The following is a 20129-nucleotide window of genomic DNA, read 5'->3' on the forward strand; positions in this document are numbered from 1 at the left end:
AGGCCAAACTCTCACTGGCCAACTGCTGTGGCCCCTAAGACCCCTAAGTGGCCCCTAGCACCCTGTGTGGCCCCCCTATGGCCCCTTAAGCTCTCTGAATGGACAGCTTCTCTTACTGTTTACTCTGTGGCAGTCTGGGGTTAGCTCAGGTTATCTATGTAACTCCAAAACAAGAATGTGCTGTAAGTTCAGCATGAGGAATGCAGCACAAACATAAGTGTCAAATGATAGTATTAATTGTACATTTGCCCCATACTGTAGAGCTGGTACTAGAGCTACATATACTGTATATCTAGGACAAACATAAAGCAGCTAATGATATACTATTAAAAGCTTGTAAATTGTACCCTACAGATGTTTCAAACGAAGACAAATGGGAGCAATTAAGGATGATCTCCTTAACAGGCCAGAGAATGAGTTAGAACAACAAAACCAACGAGCGTGGAACCCCACATCCACTCTGACCTCCCCCTGACGTCAATGCTGCCCCGAAAAAACAAAGCCTTCTCCATGATCCTTCCATATGCCTTGCTCGTCTCCTCCAATCACAGCCAACCTCCGCTGACGCTGGGTAGGGGGCACCCATAACTTTTTCTCCCAGTGTTTTAGGGGGGGGGCCTGGTTGTGACTGTTGTTGTTCAATCTCTTTTTAAGAAAGTGGAATCAAAGTGTACAGAGTACGAGCTGAGACAGACACTGAAACCTAACCCATTGGGCATTAGAACGGCCCCAAGCACAATGCTCAGACCCCCCCTTCTCCTTCCTTCTTTCCCAAAAAAGCCTCCACAACACCCCTCCAAAAGTGGGCCGGAGGCCAGCGCTCTACAGCGTTAGCATACACAGAGAAGTGCTGGTGCTGATCCAAACCAGAACGCTGTAGTTAAAAGGCCTCAACCGTCCCCTATTTTTTCTCTTCCACCTCTCTTTTTTAATATTCCGGTTTTGAATTCTTAGAAAAAAACACCAGGAGAAAATTCAACCGAGCTGCCAGAACAGTTTTTACTTTGCTTTCAATCAGCTTATTACCACCAGAAAAAAAATGTCCCCCTTCTCTCTATTTTCCTCTCCTTACAGAGTTCGTAGATTTAATGGATTTCAGGCAATTATAGTCGGTGCAAAGTGGGGGAGTTGAACCCACTGTGAGGGACGGTGCGTGTTTAAAATTTTAACAAGATATGGAAGCCTTCAGCCTGTGACACACACACAGAGCCCATCTCCCATCAGGTCCCTAACCCAGTCCAGATGGGAGCATTCCATAATGGATGAGTCCAGCTGACTCGCTCCTTGGGGCCTGACTACCTGAGAGATGCAGGCTACAGGAGGAATGTTAGGAATTCCTCTTCCCTGGAGCGCCTAAAAGGCCTGGGAGAGATAGGCTTACAAACATCACACACACATATACACATTCCCAGCACACACTCCCAGACTTACTACATATACAGGAATGCTACAGTACAGCTGAGATCTCATTGCAGATTTGAACTAATGAAACTAAGAGATTTAGTAACACTGTGCACACAAGACACAAAAAGACAACATTTAGGAGTATAGTAACTTTGGTCATGACGGCATTTGACCTGATGGTCGAAAGGCCAAGCCATGTCCTTCAGATCCACAACAGTGTTATTATATAACAATGCAGGTAAAAACAACCCCAAAAAACAACAACTTATTTGCTGAGTTCACATATTGCCTCAATGCCCCCACTATAGAAGACAACGGTCACTGCCTCTCCTGCCCTGTTCCCACACTGTCCCACAATACTATGCCCATACTCACTTATCTGCTCTCCGTCCACCCCCACGTCCTCTGATCGCTCTGTGTCGTCCTCATCGTCCCCAGACGAGATGGCATCTGTAGAGATGACCACGGTTAATTCCTACCATCTCTGCCACCTCTCAACACAGCTCCAGCCATACACATACACTGCTACACACGCGTACACACACACACACACACACACACACACACACACACACACACACACACACACACATGTTTAGGTGAGAATCAGGTGATGTAATATTGACGTTTACATTGTTGACAAAATCACTAATCATATGCAATCAAGAACAGCATGAGAGTCACTGACGTTTGTAAGAAAAGTTGAATAACTACAACTACTTGACCATTCCACAACCCTTCCATGGCCATTCCCCAACTACCACCCTATTAAAAAAGCATCACAACCTCAAACGTTCAGGGATGTAGTAGGCTGGACACATGAAATGCTTAACAATACTTTTTTCTGATTAAAAACGAGTTCATTGCATCAGCCGTGTGCCCAGTTTCATAATATTACCATATGTCCCAGCTGCTTGCCATAGGTTTGAAGTAATCATGAAAAAAACAGGCATTATTTTGGGGGCATTTTTCACCCTGCCAGCTCCTATATTAGCTATATTGTGCCCCGTGGCACCAACTCGCCTTCCGAACGTTCTGTTCCCAGCCTATTGCTCTACGTCACAATGCCTGCTTTGCTATTGTTGGCAATGAGACCTGCCCACGTTTCTGGTATTTGAAATGTAAACAACAAAAAATGACTCATGGAACTGGGGTCGTCCCATTGTTTCAAATCGGGAAATATAGGTATGTCTGTCTATTTCGACAAATATCTCAATGTGTATATTTAGATTTATTTTAATTGGACACCATTTTAAATCATGAGAATCTCCTCTTTCTAATTATGTAAGGCTGGCCATTGTATTCCGTTGTCATCAAACGCTTGCCCCGAAATACCTTTTGTCCTTGGAATGCTGAGCTCCGCCCATTGTTTTCCTACGGAGAGGCATGTTGGTATATTGGGTCAAATATCTCGCAATGTGTATATTTCAATTTTTTTTATCAGGATAATCTCATCTTTCTAATTATGTAAGGCTGGGCAGTGTATTCCGTTGTCATCAAACGCTAGACCAGAAAGTCAGAAGTTGACATTTTTCCCCCGACATCCTCATTATGTAGACATAAGCACACTTGGCACTTTTGAGGTGCAGATGTTTACTTTCTACACAACTTGGTATTTTTCAGTTTCGTCATGAGAACAGATTGCAGTAGTAGTAATAAAAAGTGGCGCAGTGGTCTAAAGCACTGCATTGCAATTCTAGCTGTGTCACCAGAGATTCTGGGTTTGAGTCAAGGCTCTGTCGCAGCCAGCTGTGACCGGGAGACCCACTGGGCGGAGCACAGCATGGTGTACGGTGTTTCCTCCGACACATTGGTGCGGCCGGATTCCGTGTTAACCTCTTGAAACTCTGGGGGCGGTATTTCATTTTTTGATAAAAAACTTTCCCGTTTTAAACGGGATATTTTGTCACGACAAGATGCTAGACTATGCATATAATTGACAGCTTTGGATAGAAAACACTGACGTTTCCAAAACTTCAAAGATATTGTCTGTGAGTATAACAGAACTGATGTTACAGGCGAAACCCAGATAAAAATCCAACCAGGAAGTGCCCCATATTTTGAAAGCGCTGCATGCCAATGACTCCTTATATGGCTGTGAATGGGCTACGAATGAGCTTACGCTTTCTACGTATTCCCCAAGGTGTCTACAGCATTGTGACGTATTTTTACGCATTTATGTTGAAGAATAGCCATAAGGGACTACATTGAGCAAGTGGTCACATGATGGCTCCCGCAGAAAATCTTGCGTAAAGTACAGAGGTAGCCATTATTCCAATCGCTTCTAATGAGAAACCAATTGTCTCGGTGGATATATTATCGAATAGATATGTGAAAATCCTTGGGGATTGATTCTAAACAACGTTCGCCATGTTTCTGTCGATATTATGGAGCTAATTTGGAAAAAAGTTTGCTGTTGTAGTGACCGCATTTTCCGGTCGATTTCTCAGCCAAACGTGAAGAACAAACGGAGCTATTTCGCCTACAAAAATAATATTTTGGGGAAAAAGAAACATTTGCTATCTAACTGGGAGTCTCGTGAGTGAAAACATCTGAAATTCTTCAAAGGTAAATGATTTAATTTGATTGCTTTTCTTATTTTCGTGAAAATGTTGCCTGCTGCTAGCAGGGCATAATGCTATGCTAGGCTATGATAAACTTACACAAATGCTTGTCTAGCTTTGGCTGTAAAGCATATTTTGAAAATCTGAGATGACAGGGTGATTAACAAAAGGCTAAGCTGTGTTCCAATATATTTCACTTGTGATTTTCATGAATAGGAAGATTTTCTAGGAAGATTTATGTCCGTTGCGTTATGCTAATTAGTGTCAGATGATGATAACGATCCCGTTCACGGGCTGGGCGTCACTACAGTTTAAGTGGGCATTGTGTCAAGAAGCAGTGCGGCTTGGTTGGGTTGCGATTCGGAGGACGCACGGCTCTTGACCTTTGCCTCTCCCGAGTCCGTATGGGAGTTGCAGCAATGAGACAAGATGGCAACTACCAATTGAATAAAACAAAAATGGGGGGAAAAGGGGTAATTTGATCAAAGAAATATAAAAATATGTGTGAGTGTTTAAAACTGTACCTATCTCGGAATATGTTTGTTTGTAATCATTTTACATGTACAGTATTGACATAGTTAATATCTTTTCCATGATTTATTTATTTCTGTCACACCCTGATCAGTTTCACCTGTCCTTGTTATTATCTTCACTCCCTCCAGGTGTTGCTTGTTTTCCCCAGTGTATATATCTCTGTGTTTCCTGTCTCTCTGTGCAAGTTCGTCTTGCATGTTTAGTCAAGTCAACCAGCATGGTTTTCCCATACTCCTTTTTCTAGTCTCTTTTTGATAGTCCTTTCAATTTTGTCCCCTGCCTGACTCTGGACTTGTTTCCCTCCTGCCTGATCATCCTGCCTGGCCTGACCTTGATTCTGCCCTTCAGTACCTTTTGGACTCTGTACTGGTTTTGACCCTCTTGCCTGTCCACAACCATTCTCTTGCCTTCCCCTATTGGATTAATAAATATTGTAAGACTCGAACAATCTGCCTCCTGTGTCAGTATTTTCTGTATAAAAAAAACATGCCCATGATTACCATATTTCCCAACATGCTCTATTGCAGGTTGATTTTAAGAATTGATTTCTTCAATATCTGTGTTTTTGCATGTATATTGATTGGTTGATAAATCCCATACAGTCCCAGTCAAAAGTTTAGACAAACCTACTCATTCAAGGGTTTTTCTATATTATCACTATTTTCTACATTGTAGAATAATAGTGAAGACATCAAAACTATGAAATAACACATAGAATCATGTAGTAACCAAAAGAGTGTTAAACAAATCAAAATGTATGTTACATTTGAGATTCTTCAAACTAGCCACCCTTTGCCTTGATGACAGCTTTGCACAATCTTGGCATTCTCTTAACCTCTCTGGGATATCAGTGAAAATGCAGAGCGCCAAATTCAAATGAATTACTATAAAAATCTAACTTTCATGAAATCACACATTTCCAAATTACCAAATTTAAGCTACACATGTTGTGAATCCAGCCAACATGTCAGATTTCAAAAAGGCTTTTCGGCGAAAGCAAACGATGCTATTATCTGAGGGTAGCACCTCCGTAAACAAAGAGAGAAAACATATTTCAACCCTGCAGGCGCGACACAAAACGCAGAAATAAAAATATAAATCATGCCTTAACTTTGATGAGCTTCTTTTGTTGGCACTCCAATATGTCCCATACATATCACAAATAGTCCTTTTGTTCGATTAATTCTGTCGATATATATCCAAAATGTCCATTTATTTGGCGCGTTTCATCCAGAAAAACACCGGTTCCAACTTGAGCAACGTGACTACAACATATCTCAAGTAACCTGTAAACTTTGCCAAAACATTTCAAACTACTTTTGTAATACAACTTTAGGTATTTTTTAAAGTAAATAATTGATCAAATTGAAGACAGGATGATCTGTGTTCAATACAGGAAGAAAACAAACTGACGCTGCCTTTCTGGTCACGCGCCTCTAACAAACAGTACACTTGAAGTGAACCTCGTTTTGAACAGAGCTACTTCTTCATTACACAAAGGAAAAACCTCAACCAATTTCTAAAGACTGGTGACATCCAGTGGAAGCGGTAGGAACAGCAAGAAGGTCACTTAGAAATCTGGATTCCCAATGAAACCCATTGAAAAGAGAGTGACCTCAAAAAAAAAAATCTGAATGGTTTGTCCTCGGGGTTTCGCCTGCTACATAAGTCCTGTTATACTCACAGACATGATGCAAACAGTTTTAGAAACTTCAGATTGTTTTCTATCCAAATCTACTAATAATATGCATATCTTATCTTCTGGGGATGAGTAGCAGGCAGTTGAATTTGGGCATGCATTTCATCCGGACATGAAAATACTGCCCCCTGTCACCAAGACATGAGGTTGTCACCTGGAATGCAAAAGTTAATTTGTGAAATGTATTTACTTTTTAATGCGTTTGAGCCAATCAGTTCCATTGTGACAAGGTAGGGGTGGTATACAGAAGATAGCCATATGTGGTAAAAGACCAAGTCCACATTATGGAAAGAACAGCTCAAATAAGCAAAGAGAAACGACAGTCCATCATTACTTTAAGACATGAAGGTCAGTCAATACGGAAAATGTCAAGAACTTTGAAAGTTTCTTCAAGTGCAGTCGCAAAAACCATCAAATGCTATGATGAAACTGACTCTCATGAGAACCGCCACAGGAAAGGAAGAGCCAGAATCACCTCTGCTGCAGAGGATAAGTTCATTAGAGTTACCAGCCTCAGAAATTGCAGCCCTAATTAATGCTTCACATAGTTCAAGTAACAGACACATCTCAACATCAACTGTTCAGAGGAGACAGGCATTCATGGTCGAATTACTGCAAAGAAACCACTACTTAAGGACACCAATAAGAAGAAGAGACTTGCTTGGGCCAAGAAACATGAGCAATGGACATGAGACCAGTGGGAAATCTGTCCTTTTGACTGATAAGTCCAAATTTGAGATTGTTGGTTCCAACCACCGTGTCTTTGTAAGAAGATCTCCACATTTGTGGTTCCCACCGTGAAGCCTGGAGGAGGTGTGATGGTGTGAGGGTGCTTTGCTGGTGACACTGTCTGTGATTGATTTAGAATTCATGGCACACTTAACCAGCATGGTTACCACAGCATTCTGTACCGATGAGCCATCCCATCTGGTTTGCGCTAGGTGGCACTATCATTTGTTTTTCAACAGGACAATGGCCCAATACACACCTCCAGGCTGTGTAAGGGTTATTTGACATAGAAGGAGAGTGATGGAGTGCTGCATCAGATGGACTTTCCTACACAATCACCTGACCTGAACCCAATTTAGATGGTATGGAAAAGCAGCCAACAAGTGATCAGCATATGTGTGAACTCCTTCAAGATTGTTTGAAAAGCATTCCTCATTAAGCTGGTTGAGAGAATGCCAAGAGTGTGCAAAGCTGTCATCAAATTCCACAAATGAACTTTTAACAAGGCACACCTGTTAATTGAGATGCATTCCAGGTGACTACCTCATGAAGCTGGTTGAGAGAATGTCAAAAGTATTTCCAAGCTGTCATCAGGGCAAAGGTGGCTACTTTGAAGAATCTCAAATCTAAAATATATTTTGATTTGTTCAACACTTTTTTGGTTACTACATGATTCCATATGTGTTATTTAATAGTTTAGTAGTTGGACATAATATACCAGTGAGATGGTTCCAGTTTTAATGATTTAGGTAGCATCAATAATCAATTTGGAGGGTTGAATACCAGGAAAGAGGTTAGTAAGATTTACCGCCCAAACCCACTCCCTTTTCCCAGGATAAATAACTGCGAGAAACTGGTAAATTATTATAAATAATTTCTATCAACAGCATGACTTCAAATGGAACTGCTAAATTATGTGATGTATAAATCTGGCTTCTCTATGTCCTTCTCTCTGCTATCTGCATGATCAATCATCAACGATCAGGGTGGGGACAGACAGCGCATCTCAGTAGGAGCATAGCTCAAAATGCATGTAACTTTTTTCCTTGTGACAGGGGGCTGAGGTGGAACAGGTTGAGAGCTTCAAGTTCCTTGGTGTCCACATCAACAACAAACTAGAATTATCCAAACACACCAAGACAGTCGTAAGAGGGCACAACAATGCCTATTCCCCCTCAGGAAACTAAAAACTATTTGGCATGGGTCCTCAGATCCTCAAAAGGTTCTACAGCTGCAACATCGAGAGAATCACTGCCTGGTACGGCAATTGCTCGGCCTCCGACCGCAAGGCACTACAGAGGGTAGGCCCAGTACATCTCTGAGGCTAAGCTGCCTACCATCCAGGACCTCTACGCCAGGCGGTGTCAGAGGAAGGCCCTAAAAATTGTCAAAGACCCCAGCCACCCCAGTAATAGACTGTTCTCTCTACAAGCGGTACCGGAGTGCCAAGTCTAGGACAAAAAGGCTTCAACAGTAAGACTCCTGAACAGGTAATCAAATGGCTACCTGGACTTGGTTTCAACAGCCTTGGTTTCTCAGATGACTGCCTCGCCTGGTTCACCAACTACTTCTCAGACAGAGTTCAGTGTGTCAAATCGGAGGGCCTGTTGTCCAGACCTCTGGAAGTCTCTATGGGGGTGCCACAGGGTTCAATTCTCAGACTCTTTTCTCTGAATACATCAATGATGTCGCTCTTGCTGCTGGTGATTCTCTGATCCACCTCTACGTAGACGACACCATTCTGTATACTTCTGGCCCTTCTTTGGACACTGTTAACTAACCTCCAGACGAACTTCAATCCCATACAACTCTCCTTCCGTGGCCTCCAACTGCTCTTAAATGCAAGTAAAACTAAATGATCGCTGCCCACACCTGCCCACCCGCCCAGCATCACTACTCTGGACAACTACAAATAACTAGGTGTCTGGTTAGACTGTAAACTCTCCTTCCAGACTCGCATTAAGCATCTCCAATCCAAAATTAAATCTAGAATTGGCTTCCTATTTTGCAACAAAGCATCCTTCACTCATGCTGCCAAACATACCCTTGTAAAACGGACTATCCTACCGATCCTTGACTTTGGCAATGTCATTTACAAAATAGCCTCCAACACCCTACTCAACAAATTGGATGCAGTCTATCACAGTGCCATCCGTTTTGTCACCAAAGCCTCATATACTACCCACCACTGCGACCTGTATGCTCTCATTGGCTGGCCCTCGCTACATATTCGTCACCAAACCCACTGTTTCCAGGTCACCTATATTTTCTAGGTAAAGCCCCGCCTTATCTCAGCTCACTGATCACCATAGCAGCACCCACCCGTAGCACGTGCTCCAGCAGGTATATTTCATTGGTCACCCCCAAAGTCAATTCCTACTTTGGCTGCCTTTCCTTCCAGTTCTCTGCTGCCAATTACTGGAACGAATTGCAAAAATCACTGAAGTTGGAGACTCATATCTCCCTCTAACTTTAAGCACAAGCTGTCAGAACAGCTCACAGATTTTTTTGCTCATTTGCACCCCAGTATCTCTACTTGCACATTCATCTTCTGCACATTATCACTCGTGTTTAACTGCTAAATTGTAATTATTTCGCCACTATGGCCTATTTATTGCCTTACCTCCCTAATCTTACTTCATTTGCACACACTAAATATAGACTTTGTATTGTGTTATTGATTATATGTTTGTTTATTCCATGAGTAACTCTGTGTTGTTGTTTGTGTCGCACTGCTTTTCTTTATCTTCACCAGGTCGCAGTTGTAAATGAGAACTTGTTCTCAACTAGTATACCTAGTTAAATAAAGGTTAAATAAATACAAATAAATACAAATAAAATGTCTTTAATGTAGGGCTCGTAAAATGTCTTTAATGTAGGGCTCGTAAAATGTCTTTAATGTAGGGCTCATAAAATGTCTTTAATGTAGGGCTCGTAAAATGTCTTTAATGTAGGGCTCGTAAAATGTCTTTAATGTAGGGCTCATAAAATGTCTTTAATGTAGGGCTCGTAAAATGTCTAATGTAGGGCTCATAAAATGTCTTTAATGTAGGGCTCATAAAATGTCTTTAATGTAGGGCTCGTAAAATGTCTAATGTAGGGCTCGTAAAATGTCTTAATGTAGGGCTCAGGTAGTATCAGGCTTGAAATGTCATGCTGATCAATGCTCTAATCAAACCCAGACATATTTATGCTTTAGAATGACACTTCCGGTTTTGGCAGGAAACACCAGGTCACCCGGAAGAAAACTGATTTATTCTTGAGATGGAACATTTGTAAAATACGGGGGAAATATGAAACCCTTATTTACACCTACCCTGGCTGTCATTCTAAATGCAGGTTGCAGGTGATTAAAATGTCCAATTGTTGGATAGCCTCACTCACTGGCTGGATTCCAATAGGAATTACACATCACTTTGCAAGCCAGCATAATGTGACTAACAACTAACAATGTGACTGTAAATCAGGAGTTTCCATTCGCTGTGTTTGGATATCACTAGGCCCTGAAAGAAATGCCTTATGATATACTGTATTGTCATGAAAAAAATATGCAAATAATGGTAGAACCCTTCATGGAGGGTTCTAGGAAGAACCTATAGAGGATAAAAGGGTTCTTGGTAGAATTATTTGTAGAGAGTTCTACGAAGAACCCTTTATAGGGAATCCTAGCTATTACACTTTACAGAGAGTTCTATGAAGAACCCTTCATATAGGATTCTAGGTAGAGCCTTCGGCAAAGGGTTCTACCGAGCACCAAAAGGGTTCCCCTATGGAGACAAACCGAAGAACCCTATATGGTTCTACTTAGCACCTTTTTTTCTAAGAGTGTAGGACCTACACTATGACCAACTCTACCTTTGTCTGTCTCTGTCCTGCCCTTGCAGGCTGGTTGGCTGGCTCGTTTCTCCCAGCCCTGGCTTTTTGGTTGCTCCCTGCTGGCTGGTTATCCCCTGTCCTGCTTCCTGCCTGTCTCCCTGACTCACCTGTGACGTTCACTATGAAGCAGAGTGTGTCGCTGCCCTGAGGGCCCACGGTGCTGCAAGCGTACAGGCCCGAGTCCTTGGGCGAGGCGTCGCGGATCTGCAGCACCTCCCGCTCTATCAGGGTGCGGTTGTTGACCCCCAGAGAGGAACCATCCTTAGTCCAGGTGATGGTCCCCACCTCCCCGGGCAGAGGGCAGTTGAGCTTCAGCAATTCCCCCGGGTGCACCGAGCACACGGTGGGCTTAGAGATTTGGTATTTGGTCGGAGGCTCTGCAGAGCAAAGAAAAGGGAGGGGGAGGCCGAGGAGGGGTGTGCACAGAAAGGAGGGAAGAAAGACAGGGAGAAAGGTGGAAGAGGAAGAAACAAGCAATAGTGTAAGAAATATTTTTTTAAACACCACATAACCCCATGGATGCACTTAAATCAATGTAAAGACAAGAGGAGTGATACAGAGAGAGAGGAGGCCCAAACTGTTTAATCTTCAAACCATATATTAACATGACAACCCTCATTCAGGACACACCCTAAACATTATCTTTAGTGTTTGTTGTGTTTTCATGCGTAAAGCATGCAGTTATGGCCCAAAGCAGAGGGTAGAGAGTGAACAGTGGCGTGGAGGTGGAGGCAGAGCCTGTGAGAATAACAACCAATCAGTGGCCAGACAGATAAACAGACCCTCTCCCTTTCAGCACAACTACCAGCCAGTGTGAGTACAGCAGAGAAAGACAGGTACCTCCAAAATAACAACTGAATAAAAATATGAACGCAACATGTAAAGTGTTGGTCCCATGTTTCAGGGGCTGAAATAAAAGATCCCAGAATTGATCCATATGAACAAAAAGCTAATTTCTCTCAAATGTTGTGCACAAATTTGTTTACATCCCTGTTAGTGAGTATTTCTCCTTTGCCAAGATAATCCATCCACCTGACAGGTGTGGCATATCAAGAAGCTGATTGAACAGCATGATCATTACACAGGTGCACCTTGTGCTCTGGAAAATAAAAAGCCACAAAAATGTGCAGTTTTGTCACAACACAATGCCACAGATGTCTCAAGTTGAGGGAAAAAGAAATTGCCATGCTGACTGCAGGAATGTCCACCAGAGCTGTTGCCAGATAATTTAATGTTAATTTCTCTACCATAAGCCACCTCCAATATCGTTTTAGAGAATTTGGCAGTACGTCCAACCGGCCTCGCAACTGCAGACCATGTGTAACCACTCCAGCCCAGGACATCCACATCTGGCTTCTTCCTGCAGAATTGTCTGAGACCAGCCACTCAGACAGCCGATGAAACTGTGGATTTAAAACTGATGAATTTCTGCACAAACTGTCTCAGGGAAGACTGCATGCTCATCATCTTCAGCAGGGTCGTGACCTGACTGCAGTTTGGCATCGTAACCGACTTCAGTGAGCAAATGCTCACCTTTGATGGCTACTGGCATGCTGGAGAAGTGTGCTCTTCACAGATGAATCCCTGTTTCAACTGTACCAGGCAGATGGCAGACAGCGTGTACTGTATGTTGTTGTGCGGGTTGCTGATGTCAACGTTGTGAACAGAGTGCCCCATGGTGGCGGTGGGGTTATGGTATTGACAGCAATTTGAATGCACAGAGAAACCATGGCGAGATCCTCAGGCCCATTTTTCGTGCCATGCAACCGCCGCCATCACCTCATGTTTCAGCAAGATAATGCTTGGCCCCATGTACACATTTCCTGGAAGCTGAAAATATCCCAGTTCTTTCATGCCCTGCCTACTCACCAACGTGTATGACAGCATGTTCCAGTTCCCGACAATACCCAGCAACTTCGCACAGCCACTGAAGAGGAGTGGGACAACATTCCACAGGCACAATCAACAGCCTGATCAACTCTATGCGAAGGAGATGCGTTGAGCTCCTTGAGGCAAATGGTGGTCACACCAGATACTGACTGGTTTTCTGATCCACGCCCCTACCTTTTTTTAAATGTACCTGTGGCCAACAGATGCATATCTGTGTCCCAGTCATGTGAAATCCATAGATTAGGGCCTAATGATTTTTTTTTTTTTAATTGAATGATTTCCTGATTGAACTGTAACTGGGTAAAATCTTTGAAATTGTTGCATGTTGCGTTTATATATTTTTTCAGTGTATTTTTTCAATCCCCTACACCCATCAGAAAGAAAATCCAGACAGGAAAGGGTGAAAGCTGTTTTAGAGGGAGCACTCTTTCTTTTCCAGTCTTGTTTTTGGACAGTAAGACAGAAGACAAAACCTTGACCTAACCAAAGGTCTAACTACTCTGTTTTCCAGCCCTCTCTCTCTACAACCATGGTAAATCTAGTCTCTAACCTCTGCCTTGATTTGACACACTCAGTCTACAGATTTCAACACTTCATTACAAAAACAAACCTTGGCAGAGGTGCAAGATTTTTTATTGCAATATTGTGTGTGCGCTTGTTTTCCATAAAATAAATATTGTACGTGGCTAACGTGTCTTAGACTGTCCACATTTGGCTGACTGTACCGTAATAATTAGAGGCATAGTACAGAGGCACTCCCAACCGTTCCTGTATCTCAGCACACCTCCCTAAGGTACATTCCACCTTCATTGTGTGTGTTACATTAACTCCCACCCCTGAGCAGGAAGAGAAAGTTAATTCCACTTGCAGGCAGCCGGCCATGCCAGAACGTGTGTGCTCTAAGCGCTCCCCCCGGGCACATTGCCCCACACAGGTATAGTTCCGGTACTGTGATATTTTTTTCCTCTTTCCTTCACTCTGGAAATAATTAAGCCATCCGTCTCCACCCACCACCCACTGTGCATGGTCTGAGGAGGAGTGTGTATGTTGATTGATGGGGGCTATATTCACCACCTTTGTTTATTTCCCTACATAGTTTTCCATACTACTTTAATTGCATTGTTATCGACTTTGCGTTTCCCTCCATTGTGTGATCAAAGCCTGTGGAAAGAGCTGTTCCTGTTGCCTTCCACTAGGCCTGATACAGGCCTGTCGTTCAGTTTGGGAGCGAGGCCTCTATCAACACAGGTGAGAGAGAAGGGGTGTACAGAAAGCTAATATACACAGAACTGAGAGGGGATGGCCATATACTATGACAGGCACCATCTATCACACACAGAATGGGGGGTGGGGCAGGACATTGTTAAATAACCCCAAATGGTGAACACTTGGAAAGGTATGCTTAAGTGTTACTTTGAGGTGTTGTATCTCTCTTCTCTGCTGTGTGTACATCTGTCCATCTTCATCAATGTCTCTCCTCTCTCATTCATCTCTTTCACCTCCTTTTCCTCCTCCAATGATTCTGTTGACCTGACCCTGACCCATCCCTAAACCTGTTGACACCTTCATTCACAAATACTCATGGGAACCATGAGGCCAATCCCACTTACACCTCGAAACACACGCACTCCAAATTCACTAACCATAACCCACACAGCAGATTGTGGCCATGGACTTTGTTACAATGCAGCATGTCAGTGGAGGTTGAGGGTTTGAAAACTATCACTGCATACCTTTCAGCTCTTCCTCCTCCCTCTACACCACAGGAGGCTGTGTTCTGATATGAACTCATCTTCTGCCTAGACACCTCTCTCCATTCCTACCACAGTCAAATCTCCCTCCCATTCTCCCCATCAAAAAAATATGAAACACATTACAAATATTTTGCTGCGTTTCGTAAATGCAGATCAAAAATGCTTCTTATTGTAATTTCTGCACAGCATCAAACACATTTTTTGCTTCAGTTGCACTTCTCCACTTGGATGATTCACGAATGGGCATTATATCAAAACACAGCGCTCTTGCTGATGTGTAGCTACTTCGCTTGTACTTTTCTTGATGTAGCCAGCCTACTTTTCTCTGGTAAAATGCAAGACTAACTTTAAGCAAAACATTAGGAAATGTAGCTGGTTGCATTCTTTCTATAATAAACATTAGAAATATGATGGCCATGCATCATTTTTTCATTGTCTCATTTACTAGTGTGGCTGTCAGCCAAATAGTGCTGCACTTCTGTTGTCATCTGACGACAATGAAGCTATTTTCTGCGGAATGTGTTGCTCTAATGTATTTTCTGTGAAGGAAAACTATAGTTGCACATCCGATAACTATTGAAGCAAAAAAAACACAACTTTACTTTCAATATAAAACGCTTTCTCCTGTTGTGCTATTTACAAACATGTGACTAGCTCAACTGCTCTGGGGAACTATGGTAAGCTTCATAATGCAAAATAATGTGACAGGTGAAATGAAGAACACAATCTGTTTTATCTCCGAACCTATTGCACAAGTTGACTGCCGGTATTTAGCTACCAATATAAACATGTATTGAAAAACGTTTCAAAGGTATTGACGGTACTGAAAAACCATCCCATGGCTATTTCCAAATACCCCGGTATACGGTATACCGCCCAAGCTTACTACCAACCTACCTGTCAAGAGATGAGTCTCAGCTAAACCCTGCTTATACGACCTGTTGACATGTTGAGGTTTGACATGTTTCTGACTCTTGCCGTTTGATAATCCGACGATTCCAGGCGTCATTCATATTTGGATATGCACACGTACATGATCAAATAGAGATATTCTTTGTTCTCTCCGTTATCATTTCAGCAAGCTAGCTAGCTTTCAATTAATTATCTAAATTGCACATCTATATATCAATGCATTATCTAAATTACGGGCGCAAATTCGCCATAGAAATAGAAAGACTATAAACTCTGGTAATATGGATAGCCTAACTATTGAACGATTTGAGCATGTATACGAATTTGCCTAAATCTTTAGTGGTCAAAACCTTTCATCTTGGGGTGACGGGGGGAACGGGGTTCTAAAATGCAATACTAGCACACAATTTTAGCATTTATATGACAAAGCGGTACAGGTTTCTCAAAGCAACGTTTGAGGATTTTACATTTTGTGGTTATCATCTTCAAAGTTTTTGCACAGGTCACAAAAAGCTAAATTAACATGACACAAGCTGAAATAAATGTAAAAGGCTTTTAATATAGAAAGATTGGTATATGCTCAGTGCTCCGTTAACATTTCACAAAGATACGCTTGTTTTTGTGAGACATTAAAGCGTATACTAAAATATGAAAATAGTAAGTAATGTCTCATATACAGTGGGGCAAAAAAGTATTTAGTCAGCCACTAATTGTGCAAGTTCTCCCACTTAAAAAGATGAGAGAGGCCTGTAATTTTCATCATAGGTACATTTCAACTATGACAGACAAAATGAGAAAAAAATCCAGAAAATCACATGGTAATTAATTTATTTGCAAATTATGGTGGAAAATAAGTATTTGGTCACCTACAAACAAGCAAGATTTCTGGCTCTCAGACCTGTAACTTCTTCTTTAAGAGGCTCCACTGTCCTCCACTCATTACCTGAATTAATGGCACCTGTTTGAACTTGTTATCAGTATAAAAGACACCTGTCCACAACCTCAAACAGTCACACTACAAACTCCACTATGGCCAAGACCAAAGAGCTGTCAAAGGACACCAGAAACCAAATTGTAGACCTGCACCAGGCTGGGAAGACTGAATCTGCAATAGGTAAGCAGCTTGGTTTGAAGAAATCAACTGTGGGAGCAATTATTAGGAAATGGAAGACATACAAGACCACTGATAATCTCCCTCGATCTGGAGCTCCATGCAAGATCTCACCCTGTGGGGTCAAAATTATCACAAAATCCCAGAACCACACGGGGGGACCTAGTGAATGACCTGCAGAGAGCTGGGACCAAAGTAACAAAGCCTACCATCATTAACACACTACGCCGCCAGGGACTCAAATCCTGCAGTGCCAGACGTGTCCCCCTGCTTAAGCCAGTACATGTCCAGGCCCATCTGAAGTTTGCTAGAGAGCATTTGGATGATCCAGAAGAAGATTGGGAGAATGTCATATGGTCAGATGAAACCAAAATAGAACATTTGGTAAAAACTCAACTCGTTGTGTTTGGAGTACAAAGAATGCTGAGTTGCATCCAAAGAACACCATACCTACTGTGAAGCATGGGGGTGGAAACATCATGCTTTGGGGCTGTTTTTCTGCAAAGGAACCAGGACGACTGATCCGTATAAAGGAAAGAATGAATGGGGCCATGTATCGTGAGATTTTGAGTGAAAACCTCCTTCCATCAGCAAGGGCATTGAAGATAAAACGTGGCTGGGTCTTTCAGCATGACAATGATCCCAAACACACTGCCCGGGCAACGAAGGAGTGGCTTCGTAAGAAGCATTTCACGGTCCTGGAGTGGCCTAGCCAGTCTCCAGATCTCAACCCCAATAGAAAATCTTTGGAGGGAGTTGAAAGTCCGTGTTGCCCAGCAACAGCCCCAAAACATCACTGCTCTAGAGGAGATCTGCATGGAGGAATGGGCCAAAATACCAGCAACAGTGTGTGAAAACCTTGTGAAGACTTACAGAAAACATTTGACCTCTGTCATTGCCAACAAAGGGTATATAACAAATTATTGAGATAAACTTATTTTCCACCCGAATTTGCAAATCAATTCATAAAAAATCCTACAATGTGATTTTCTGTAGAAAAAAAATATCATTTTGTCTGTCATAGTTGAAGTGTACCTATGATGAAAATTACAGGCCTCTCATCTTTTTAAGTTGGAGAACTTATTGGCACAATTGGTGGCTGACGAAATACTTTTTTGCCCCACTGTATATAGACCAGGGATGAAAACTGGTGAGGGCCCAAATACTTTTTTTGTTGCCCTGAAACATGCAAAAAATCCCTGCTAGGGGGAAATACAGGTTTTAAATAATTAAACAACAAAGAATATGATCTACATGCTCAGTCTGCGTGTAAAATAAAAAGTCGATAATGTGAACCTATCTCACAGCAAAAAAAAATTAAGAACACAATCCAATGTTATTTGTTGCCTAGACTTTACTACAAATGACACTTAAGTATTGAGAAAAAACAATACACTATTATTGCAGTTAGCCATAACAGCCTTCATACAGTTGAAGTCGGAAGTTTACATACACTTGGAGGTTGGAATCATTAAAACTCGTTTTTCAACCACTCCACACATTTCTTGTTAACAAACAGTTTTGGCAAGTCGGTTAGGACATCTACTTTGTGCATGACACAAGTCATTTTTCCAACAATTGTTACCAGACAGATTATTTAACTTAGAATTCACTGTATCACAATTCCAGTGGGTCAAACGTTTACATACACTAGGTTGACTGTGCCTTTAAACAGCTTGGAAAATTCCTGACAATTATGTCATGGCTTTAGAAGCTTCTGATAGGCTAATTGACATAATCTTAGTCAATTGGAGGTGTACCTGTGGATGTATTTCAAGGCCTACCTTCAAACTCAGTGCCTCTTTGCTCATGGGAAAATCAAAAGAAATCAGCCAAGACCTCAGGAAAAAAAATGTGGACCTCCACAAGTCTGGCTCATCCTTCGGAGCAATTTCCAAACGCTTCAAGGAACCATGTTCATCTGTACAAACAATATTACGCAAGTATAAACACCATGGGACCACGCAGCTGTCATACCGCCGAGGAAGGAGACGCATTCTGTCTCCTAGAGATGAACATACTATGGTGCGAAAAGTGCAAATCAATCCCAGAACAACAGCAAAGGATTTAGTGAAGATGCTGGAGGAAACAGGTACAAAAGTATTTATATCCACAGTAAAATTTGTTCTATATCGACATAACCTGAAAGTCCGCTCAGCAAGGAAGAAGCCACTATTTCAAAACCGCCATGAAAAAATCCAGACTACGGTTTGCAACTGCACATGGGGGTAAAGATCGTACTTTTTGGAGAAATGTCCTCTGGTCTGATGTAACAAAAATAGAACTGTTTGGCCATAATGACCATCTTTATGTTTAGAGGTAAAAGGGGGAAGGTTGCAAGCCGAAGAACACCATCCCAACTGTGAAGCACGGGGGTGGCAGCATCATGTTGTGGGGGTGCTTTGCTGCAGGAGGGACTGGTGCATTTCACAAAATAGATGGCATCATGAGGTAGGAAAATTATGTGGATATATTGAAGAAACATCTCAAGACATCAGTCAGGAAGTTAAAGCTTCGTCACAAATGGGTCTTCCAAACGGACAATGACCCCAAGCATACTTCCAAAGTTGAAAAATGGCTTAAGGACAACAAAGTCTATTGGAGGGGCCATCACAAAGCCTTGACCTGAGTCCTATTGAACATCTGTGGGCAGAACTGAAAAAGCGTGTGAGAGCAAGGAGGCCTACAAACCTGACTCAGTAACACCAGCTCTGTCAGGAGGAATGGGACAGAATTCACACAACTTATTGTGGGAAGCTTGTGGAAGGCTACCCAAAACATTTGACCCAAGTTAAACAATTTAAAGGCAATGCTACCAAATACTAATTGAGTATATGTCAACTTCTGACCCACTGGGAATGTGATGAAAGAAATAAAAGCTGAAATAAATCATTCTCTCCACTATTACTCTGACATTTCACATTCTTAAAATAAAGTGGTGATTCTAACTGACCTAAAACAGGGACTTTTTACTGGGATTAAATGTCAGTTTAAATGTATTTGGCTAAGGTGTATGTAAACTTCCGACTTCAACTTCTAAATATTGCTCTTGGGAAAAAAACATCTTAAAGTAGAAAAAGACATTCTATTTCTGCTCTATTATAGTGGCCACTATAGTAGACATCGATTAAGTACACAAGGCTACAGACAAGAAATGAGTGAGTTGCAAAATAGGAAATGAGTTGCAAAATAGGAAATATAGTTGCAAATAAAATCAATGCAAATTAAATTAAATGAGTTGCAAAATAGGAAATATAGTCAAGACGTTGACAAGGTTATAAATAATGATTTTTAATTGAAATAATAATTGTGTCCTTCAAACTTTGCTTTCAAATAATCCTACATTTGCAGCAATTATAGCCTTGCAGACCTTTGACATCCTAGTTGTCAATTTGTTGAGGTAATCTGAAGAGATTTCACCCCATGCTTCCTGAAGCACCTCCCACAAGTTGGATTGGTTTGATGGGCACTTCTTACGGTCAAGCTGCTCCCACAACATCTCAATAGGGTTGAGATCCGGTGACTGTGCTGGCCACTACATTATAGACACAATACCAGCTGACTGCTTCTTCCCAAAATAGTTATTGCATAGTTTGAAGCTGTGCTTTGGGTCATTGTCCTGTTTGTAGGAGGAAATTGGCTTCAATTAAGCACCG

General features: G+C 42.0%; 1 protein-coding gene across 5 annotated transcripts in view; it reads right to left on the reverse strand.

The window, feature by feature from the left end:
- Positions 1 to 20129, reverse strand: part of LOC109865572 (fibroblast growth factor receptor 2) — a 98782-nt gene that overhangs the window by 62226 nt on the left and 16427 nt on the right. For 4 of the 5 annotated variants that reach the window (XM_031799139.1, XM_031799137.1, XM_020453857.2 and 1 more), the window contains exons 3-4: positions 10914 to 11183; positions 1780 to 1854 (exon numbers count right to left, since the gene is read on the reverse strand). In XM_031799139.1, coding sequence (XP_031654999.1) covers positions 1780 to 1854; positions 10914 to 11183 — 345 coding nt within the window. The remainder of the gene's footprint in view (positions 1 to 1779; positions 1855 to 10913; positions 11184 to 20129) is intronic. The other variant, XM_031799140.1, reaches the window with a different exon arrangement.

The sequence above is a fragment of the Oncorhynchus kisutch genome, linkage group LG20 (genome assembly GCF_002021735.2).
Source record: "Oncorhynchus kisutch isolate 150728-3 linkage group LG20, Okis_V2, whole genome shotgun sequence".
Taxonomy (NCBI): domain Eukaryota; kingdom Metazoa; phylum Chordata; class Actinopteri; order Salmoniformes; family Salmonidae; genus Oncorhynchus; species Oncorhynchus kisutch.